Raw genomic sequence first — 9,931 nt, forward strand, 5'->3', positions numbered from 1 at the left:
ACATGAGGGGGCAGTATATTCATTGTTGAGCATGGACTTTGGTATTCATTGTTATTGTTGACTTGTGTTTCCTTCATGGGATTGGGGTAATAAAAGATTAAATTTTTACACCTGTGAGTCAAAATTTTCAACCATGAACACCATGACTGGCCCATGTCCATCTTGAATGTCTCACTGTGGTCGCAACAACAAATTACAAACACAACATGAAGAAAGTCAAGAACATGCACCACAGCTTCCACTCATCGCAGTACTAAGGTACATTTTGTTTAAACAGATAAAGTGCTGGCTGTGTTTCTTTTGTGTTCATAGGTAAGATTGTTTAATTTTTTTATTTTATTTGAGTGACTTGGGGTGACATCGCAGCTCTCCCCTTGACTTTGATCTGTCAATATGGCTCTTTTGAAAAAAAAAAAAAAATAGTGAGGATCACTGCTGTAGGTGTAAACAACAATTCAGTTAAAATATTTTTTTCGGCTTTAATCTCATTGGGAGTGCCTTTCTTGCAAAGTCTGATGACAAGGAACAGTTGAGGGGGAGAACGAGGAAATTCTCATGAGATTTTTTTTGTCTTCTTTATAATAAAGGTTACATACGACCAAAGATTCTGGCAGACAACCAGATTCTGTCAAGAAATTGTCCATTGGACAACCTGGAAATTTTCCTTATGTCTACCCACTGTTTCACATGTTCATTATTCAAATATTCATAGAAAACTCAATCAAGCTGGACAGAATTTAACAAGAACACACTTTACCATTTCAACTTTCACCATGACTTGTAGACTATCTAAAGTAATTTAGCATAACAAAGCTTCAAACAGTAAGATTCAACAATTTCGAATCAGCATCACTTAAATGACCAGACCCAAAGGACCAATCGTGATTCTTTGCTGCTCTACAGTTTGAAGCACGCGGCCTTAAACATCTTGCAATCAACCAAGCATTACTGTGAGAGATGCAAACAGTCAGAACATTTAAATGAAGGTTCTCTCACCTGGTGAAGGTTCTCAGGTACATCTCTTTCTTCATTCTCAAGATGATGATGAGGCTCATTTTCTGTACAAAGAATCAAATTAACATATGTATTAGCTACTCACGAACTGAACACCCATTTAATACAGCTACTATCCAAGCTTACACAGAAACCATTTAAACAGTGATGAAAATAAATAATGATTTTGTGACTTTTTATTAAGATTTTACTTACTGGGTAATTTAGAAATGTGTTACTTCAGCATCTAAAGTAAAGTGCTGTGTGTTGTCATTGTATGTTCTCATACAATGTATTCTATTTCATGTGCTTAACTTCTTGGAAAGTAATAAAACATGTATATATTTAATGGAAAGTTTTTTTTTTCCTGAGAGCTGCATAATATTGTCAAAACAAACCCCGCCAAAGATGGTAGTGGCTCATTCATGCCCCTAAAACCGTTTAAAAAGAAATCTTCGAAAGTGCAGTTGATTTTGATCAAAACATGTCATTTTATCAAGCAATGCGTGTTCAAGTTATAAAAAAAGTGAAGAGCCTCATTTAGGATAACAATAAATATATATTTTAAATGGTCTTGTACAATCTAATGTTGATGATCAAAGTATATCTTAACTTTTATGAATTCGTATTAAAAGCCCCACTTTCCGTCACAAACACAATAAACTGACAACATGTCCTGTTGTCTCCATGCTGTTTCAGGGAAAGTCAATGTAGAAAGACAAAGAAGGATGTTCTCACCCTGAGCTTGACTCTTATCCATCTCTGATGGTCGTTTGCTCCGCTTTTTGTTAGCGGCGCCTCTTTTACTGGTTTTCTGACCAGCTTTCAGGCTCCTCTTTGTTTTAGGGGCACAACTGGTTTGAACAAAGAAAAGAAAAAATTATGAGAAACTGAAGTAGCTTTTCCAGAACAAAACTTTAGTTGAAAGACATACTAAGAAGGCATGTAGTCTTCATCGTCACTGTCGTCTTTGCAACAATCTTCATCCGCCGTCTCTTCTTCCTCTGAAACATCTGCCGCATCCTCAGCTGGAGTACAGGTTTCGTCATCTGCCTGATCAATACTGTTTAAAAATAGTCACACCATCACACCCCGACACTCAGCACGCCACAGGTACCAGGTAATGTCCATGAATGTGACTTACTCCGAGTCCAGACTGACGTCACTTTCATCAATGTTTACAACAATCTCCATTTGTGAAAATCTAAAAAAATCAATAATAATAATTTCAAAACAGATTAGAGCGCAAATTTCTAAGACAAGTATTTTACAGGTCTTTTTTTTAAAAAGTAAACAGGGTTTTATGCATATTTGTCTGTATCGAGTCATTTTATTATCGCTTACTATATGGTTTGTCAAAACGTTAAACAGTGTTGCTACAGCACAGATATACTCCTGATTATTTTACTGCCCTCCACAGTACTGACCCTGAGGTTAGATATTTTGTTCATTGAAAAGTGCCTGCAGTCTTTTAACCAGCATGATGCAGGAAGAAACCTTAGAAATGTCTCGGTCACCGTATAGCATCATCCATACTATGTATTCTTCTCAATCACCAGATACAAATTAATGTACTGATTTAAAAGGTTTTAAAAAGCAGGACTTTCTGGAAAAGCCTTTAGTTTCGTGACAGACCGAGAGTTTTTGAATTTCAGACAAATAAGAGCTTCAAGAGCCGAAGTCAAGCTGAGGGGAAATAAAAGGAACCTGCAGCTGAAGACCTTCTACGAGACCTTAACAAATGATTTTATTGTTTGTTTTCAAGGCTGTATTTTTAAGCATTTCGTATATTTGTAGACTCCAGAATAAACCGTTTAATGGTTTGTTACTGTTTATGGAAATGATTGTGTTTTGAGATATGTTTACTGTACAGCACATTTGTGCAGCTTTGTATAGTGCTATATTAATATAAAGGACAACAAATTTTAACAATGTCTTTTTTATTTTTAAATATATATATATAATTAGAGTAATAACTGTTATATTAGATATTGTAAGGATAATTTTACCCATTTCTTCTCATAATAACTACCGGATATGCCAGTAGCCTGAAATGGTTGTATAATAAAAGGATTTAATCCCATTTCTTTCATTATTCTGTAAGAGCAGATATTTGAGGACCAACTAAATGACAAACCGTTCCTCCTCTTCATGACAACTCAGATCCTTCTTTGCAGAGTCATCATTTCTGTAAATTTATGAGGGTGAAATTAAATAAATTCATTTTGGTTCAAATTGAATTATTTATTGAAGTAACAAACATCAACTTCTAAAGATGTGTTAAACATGTACCTCATATGTAAATAGCTGTACATGTATGTATAAATGTATATGTCTCGGTGTATATAGAAACATTCACTAACATTTGCTTATTACTTGCATATACACTAGAATTGCATCTTCTGCTCTAAACAAGAAAGTTTATAAAATTCATGTAAATTATGTACTCCTACACTGCTGTGGAGAAATTAAATGGAATTATCACTCTGTTTTGCATAGTGTGCTGTACAATTCTGAATGACAATAAAGTTTATCAAGTTAAAAGTTATTTTGAAATTACTGCTTCTAATCGAGTAATAAATCGGTGATGAGCAGATTGCACAATATAAATACTGATGATGATCTCATTCCTAATCTCATCGGTCCTTGTCTCTCCTAAGGAGAACATCAACATCTTCATTTCTGCCACTTCCAGTTCTTTCTCCTGTCTTTTTGTCAATGCCACTGTCTCCAGACCATATACAACATCTGGTCTCACCACTGTCTTGTAAACTTTTCCTTTGACCTTTGCTGCCACCCTTCTGACTCAAATCCCTCATGAAACATTTCTCCATCCTGCCTGGACTCTATTTTTCACCTCTTTACCACATTCCCCATTTTCCTGGACAGTGGACCTCACTTGAAGTCCTGCACCTTTGTGACCTCTGCTCCTTGTAGCTGTTCCACTGGCCTCCCTCTCATTTACACACATACTCTGTCTTACTACAGCTAACTTTTATTCCTCTTCTTTCAAGTGCATTATTCCACCTCTCCAAATTCTCTTCCACCTGTTCCCACCACAGATCACAATATCATCTGCAGACATCATAGTCCACGGGGATTCCTGCCTGACCTCATCTGTTAGTCAGTCTATCACCAGAGCAAACAAGAAGGGGCTCAGAGTTGATCCTTGATGCACTCCTGCCTCCACCTTGAAGCTGTCACTCCTACAGAACATCTCACCACTGTCCTGCTGTCCTCATACATGTCCTGTACCAGTCTAATAATTCTCTGTCACGCCAAATTTCCTCACCTCCTCCCTCTGCACCATGTCATACGCTTTTTCTAAATCCACAAAGACACAATGGAGTTCTTTCTGACCTTCTCTGTACTTCTCCACCAGCATCCTCAAAGCAAAAATGGCATCTGTGGTGCTCTTTCTGGGCATGAAACCATATTGCTGCTCACAAACAGTCCTTTCTCATCTAAGTCTTGCTTCCACAACTCACTCTCTCAGATCTTCATTGTGTGACTTGTCAATTTAATTTCCCTACAACTCTGTACATCACCCTTGTTCTTAAAAATGGGCACAAGCACACTTCTCCTCCATTCCTCAGGCATTTTCTCACCTTGAAATATGCAATCACAAATGTTATAACAATTACTGGAGTATTTACGAGTATAAAAAATAACCTTTATCACCCCAAAAATCGTAAAATAACACAAGATTGGGGGAACCCAGCTAATTTTCTTATCAATGTCTACATGTAACTTGAAAAACAAATACTAAACTCTGCTCTAATGTTGCACAATTTTTTTCTAACCACTGAAGACTCCGTTAGCATCGGTAACAGGCTAACATTAGCATGACAGTAACATCACGAAAACAACACAGGTGGGAGACGAAGTGCTACAGTAACCCTAAACATTTTACTTACTGGCCTTTCATCTTGGAAAAAGAAACCCCAAAGATGCAATATAATAATTTACCAGTCCAGCAGAAATGTAGCTAACTGTGCATCAATTGAATCCTTTCTGTTCCAGTAGCTTTCTCCATCTCTGGTTTTATTTCGGGCTCGGTCCAACTCTTTCTTTGGAGCTCGTTATTTGACAATGGGTTTCCTCTTTTTGTCAGATGCTTTTGAAGCGAACGGTGTGGTCAACCAGAGACAGGGAACTTCTGTTTTTATTCCCGCTGCTTGACTTTCGGACATTGCAGTCGGAACAAGAGTAAGAAATCCATAAAATAAACACGCTATGCGAGAATTCCCGTTACCCGTGTTCTCGCGAGACTTCCTTTGTACGCGATGACGTCAAATTATGAAAGCGTCCTCACGTTTTCTATCGGCTGCTCCCATGTTAACTAATTATTCCAAAGATAATTAAAGAGTTATTGTCTTTTCTGCAGTTAAATATTAAGAAGAAAACATCTATGTGTTGGTACATAACCTTGGGAGTCATTCCAGAGAGCAATTATTCATTTTTGTATTTATTTCACAGTTGAACGCCAGCAGTTGTCTAGAATCTTGAATACAAACCATTTATAAAATGAATTTTAGTTGGATAAACCATACCAAGTTTGTACAGATCCATTTCATAATGTTAAGATGGGTTTTAAATATTAGAATATGTGTGAACAACATTGAGAAAATTCTAAGATACATCAAACATTGATTGCCCTGTGCAAAAAAGGTGAAACAAAATGCATTTGATGCAAGTTTCATTGTGTAGTTGATAAGTTTAATTTGTACATTAGCTCAAATGTTTGAACTCTGACAATAACTGCTGTAACATATGAAGAATGTTGAACATATTAAGAAAAAATAGAACTTTATTGATCCCGCAGGAAACTGGTGTGCCAGAGTTTCAGTACAAAGGAACATACATATATATTGCAATGTTTGTTACATTGCAATATAAATGCACAATTTTATTATTGAATAAAATGAGGTGGAGACAATTACTCATTTTCTATATCAATGGTCCAGAATAATTGTTTTATATTAAACAAATATTGTGGCCAAACTGATAGTCTAACGGAGTAATTAAACTGAGCCTTACTCTTGTCACAGTCATCACAGAAATGCATGTGATAAACTAAATGCCATCAGTTTAGCAAGTTGATGAAGCCAATCATTCATTCATCCATCTATATTTTGACACTTCTTATGGTTGAGTCACAAGACAACAGGATCAGAAGGAATGCGTAGACATCTCTCTCCAGCCAGCGACACTCTCCGGCTCATCCTTGTGGATCCAAAGACATTCCCAAGACAAAAAGAAAATTGAAGTTCTGAGTCTGCCCTGGGATCTTTACCCAGTGAGACATGGCTGGCCGGGAAACCTGAAGAGAGGTGACCATGTGGCATCGTCCCAACCATCCCAGCCGACCGCCAAGGCCCAATTATTTCAAGGCAGCTCCTCACCTCAACTTTAAGGCTGAGCCCAGTCACTCTTCACTGGAAATTCATTTCAATTACTTGCATCTGGGACATCTTTCTTTTTTTTTTTTTTATCATGATCCATGCTTCATATCTCATCTTGTCCATGAACACCACAGACAGGGTCTGAGACAAGTAGCAGTCCTAATGGAGTCCAACTTGCACCGGGAATGAGCTTGACTGAATAGCCCTTAAAAGCCCATAAACCTGCAGCACACACAGAATGCCTTGGTAAACAGGGTTATGTCTTCTACAGATCCAAAAAACACATGTAGACAGTCAAACTCTCATGACCTCCTTAGCAACTCTGCACAAGATACCCGATGGACTTTTCCACAACTTGGAAAGAAGCCACCCTTCTTCTTCTGGATCCAAGGTTGACAATCAGTCAAAGCTTTCCTTCCAGCACATTAGGTTAAACTTTATGGAGGCTGAGCACTCAGGAGTTGGAACACACTCCCTGGTCTAATTATAGAGAAAAATAGGGTCCACCACCACCATGGTCTGCTACTCCACAGGTGCTGTTCTCCATGCAGCATTAAAGAGACATTTAGAATATTACAAAACTTTTATCTGAATTGCTTTGCATTTTCAGTTTATGTTAAATGAAACACTCAAGCACAAAGCTGCCATTGGACTGACACCTAAAGACTGGTCTCCCATTCCAACTTTCATAAAACTACAGCACATCATTTCAACTGAACAAAATAATCAGGTGTTTCTAACAACTGTTTGTATTTCATTTACATTTGTTTTAAAATAACATTGAAGTAGTGCAGAATTTCTTTAACAATAAGTGCTTTTTTGGCATGCAGGATACAAAGGCACTGAAATTGAACTAACGGGCTACTAGCAAAGAGGCAACATTAAAACATGGGCACAAAACATAAATACAAAAACAGAACACAGAAAGAATCAAAGCTATTGTTTGGCAATCCATTGTGAGTGGGTGGCATACATTTGTAAAAGTACTTGTCTCTGCTCTAAGAGGGAAGAATGGAAGAAAGATGTTTGAAGAGGAAGAGCAATTTACTGCAATTTTGTCAAACTACTTTTACAACAAAATGCATCAATGTTAAATGTTAAATGTCCGGCTTGGCCTGTTGTTTGGGTCTGCCGAGCTGTCTAGTTGGCCCGATGCGTCTTCCAGCATGTGTGCGCAGATGCTGTCGCAACCCCTGGCGGTAAATAAAACTCTTTCCGCAATCTCTGCACTCATAAGGTCTCTCTCCAGTGTGAAGCCTTTGGTGAACCTTCAGTTCTTCAGCTCTGGAGTAGCCTTTTCCACAGACATTACAAATAAAAGGCCTGCTCTTAATGTGAGTTTGATAATGTGCGTTTAGATAGGAGTTAATCTGAAATGCCTTGCCACAAATCAAACATTCAAACGGTCTCTCTCCAGAATGCTGCATTTCATGGAGTTTGAGAGAAGAAGCTATGTGAAAACCTTTGCCACACTGGGAGCAGAGGAATGGTTTCTCCCCTGTATGGATGCGCTGATGGATTTGGATATAACTTTCATTGATGAACCTCTTGCCACAGTCAGGACACGAGAAGGGTTTCTCCTTGACGTGAGTTTTCATGTGTTCTTCCATTTTTTTACTATCATCGAATTGAACCCTGCACCAGCGGCAGAAGAAAAACTGTGACGTGGTTTGATCGACTGATTCAGGGATTGTCTTGCTGTGTGTAGTTTTGAGGTGCGCTTGTAAAGCTGACTGACTCTCACAGTCTTTTCCACATTCCAGGCAGCGGATAGATAATCGGACCTTGGATTCTCCCGGCAGAGACCTCAAGTACTCTGAAAGCTCCAAGGCAGACGGATTCATCTCATCATCATAATCTACAGCACCCTTTCCACCTAAACAGAAATAAAATGTATTATATTGCAATATTTGTAAGATTTAGCAGTGCAATTTTCAAACTAAGGGACATTATTTAGCAAGGGGATTTTATAAACCTAATGGAAAGTGTAAGACAAGTACACAAAATGCATGATAAACAAAGTAAAACAAAATATTATTTAGTACAAAAGTAAGACTCATGACAAGTTGTTTTAACAATTTTTTATACAATATATGGGATTAACTGTAAGAACCGTTCAGTAACACTACTGTACTCCATGTACATCATAAACAACTCTCACCAAGGTGGACTTTGTAGTGTGTTTTTAGATTTCCCTTCTGGTTAAAACTCCGACCACAGACAGAGCAGCAGTATGGTTTCTCCCCTGTATGGATCAGCTCGTGTCGTTCTAGTTTGTAAGCGTGAGGAAATTCTTTGCCACAAACCGAGCAGTGATACTCAATCTTCTCTTGGGGTCGTTTTAGTAGCTCAGGAGGTATATCTATTGCCAAACGAACCCTCTTTCTTCCGGGGCGCTTCCTTCCTAAATAGAGAGGAGGAAAAACTGTCAAATATGAATATATTTAATGATACCCTTGTTAGGGGATTTGTCCCTATCTGTGCGTGATTGAAAGTATTAATGGTTGTCTATCTAGTTTGTCTAAATATCCAGCCTGTGATGGACTGATGACCTGCTCAGGGTGTACCTGTGCTCAATGACTGCTAGAGATAGGCACCAACTCCCTGCAACAATGCATGGGGGGGAGGGATGGATGGTTGACTAAAACCCAATAAGATTCAGATCAAAATATAGTTACTTTGTGGAATGACATGCCACTTCCCTTTCACTAAGAATTCTGTTCTGATTCAAACCAACTGCATTCACCCAAAACTGGTTAAGTGGCATCTAAAAAAGTTAAATCTGGTCCTCTGGACATTCAAAAAACAAAACAAAGCAAAACAACAAAAAAATGTAGAAACGTTTCGTCTTTCATCCGAAAGACTTCCTCAGTCTGAGGTGCTGTATTCAGCTCAGTCTTATAAATAGCACCTTCTCCGAGTGGATCAACCAGTTTTGCTGCTGACAACCAAAACCAGCTGCTCACATGGTCAAGAAGGACCATCAGCCTAACAATGGATCATTAGCACACTGATGCCTGTTTACTATTCACAGGAGGCTGAGTGATACTAGCAATAACAGCATTGTAAGAGGGGGACAGTTGAGCACGGAGGCCTCCACCCCTGTTTAATGATGGACGGTTTCTTTTCACAAAGATGGCTTCCTTTACTCCTCTCTCAAACCATCGTTCCTCTCTATCCAGGATGTGAACATCTTCATCCCTGAAAGAGTGACCGCTGGCCTGGAGATGAGTGTAGACCGCAGAGTCCTGGCCTGATGATGTTGCTCTTTTGTGCTGGGCCATCCTTTTGGCCAGTGGCTGTTTTGTTTCCCCGATGTAAGACTGATCACCCTCCTGACACTGAACAGCATACACAATATTACTCTGTTTGTGCCGGGAAACTGGATCTTTGGGATGAACCAGTCTTTGCCGTAATGTATTTTGGGGTTTAAAAACCACTGGGACGTTATGTTTAGAAAATAAACGTCTCAGTTTCTCTGATACTCCCTCAACATACGGAATGACCACTGGTCTGGGTCTGGGTTCCTCCTT

General features: G+C 38.6%; 1 protein-coding gene across 1 annotated transcript; it reads right to left on the reverse strand.

Annotated features, from left to right (window-relative positions):
• Positions 1-7,495: 7,495 nt before the first annotated feature.
• LOC119422443 (gastrula zinc finger protein XlCGF17.1) lies at positions 7,496-8,802 on the reverse strand (the record flags this gene model as incomplete). Its single annotated transcript, XM_037689816.1, is given in 2 exon segments — positions 7,496-8,274; positions 8,560-8,802. Coding segments are annotated over 2 exon segments (1,022 nt in total), but the record flags the coding sequence as incomplete, so codon positions are not given.
• Between the last annotated feature and the right edge of the window lie 1,129 nt (positions 8,803-9,931).

This window comes from Nematolebias whitei, chromosome 16 (assembly GCF_014905685.2).
Source record: "Nematolebias whitei isolate Nwh7 chromosome 16, NemWhi1, whole genome shotgun sequence".
Lineage (NCBI taxonomy): Eukaryota > Metazoa > Chordata > Actinopteri > Cyprinodontiformes > Rivulidae > Nematolebias > Nematolebias whitei.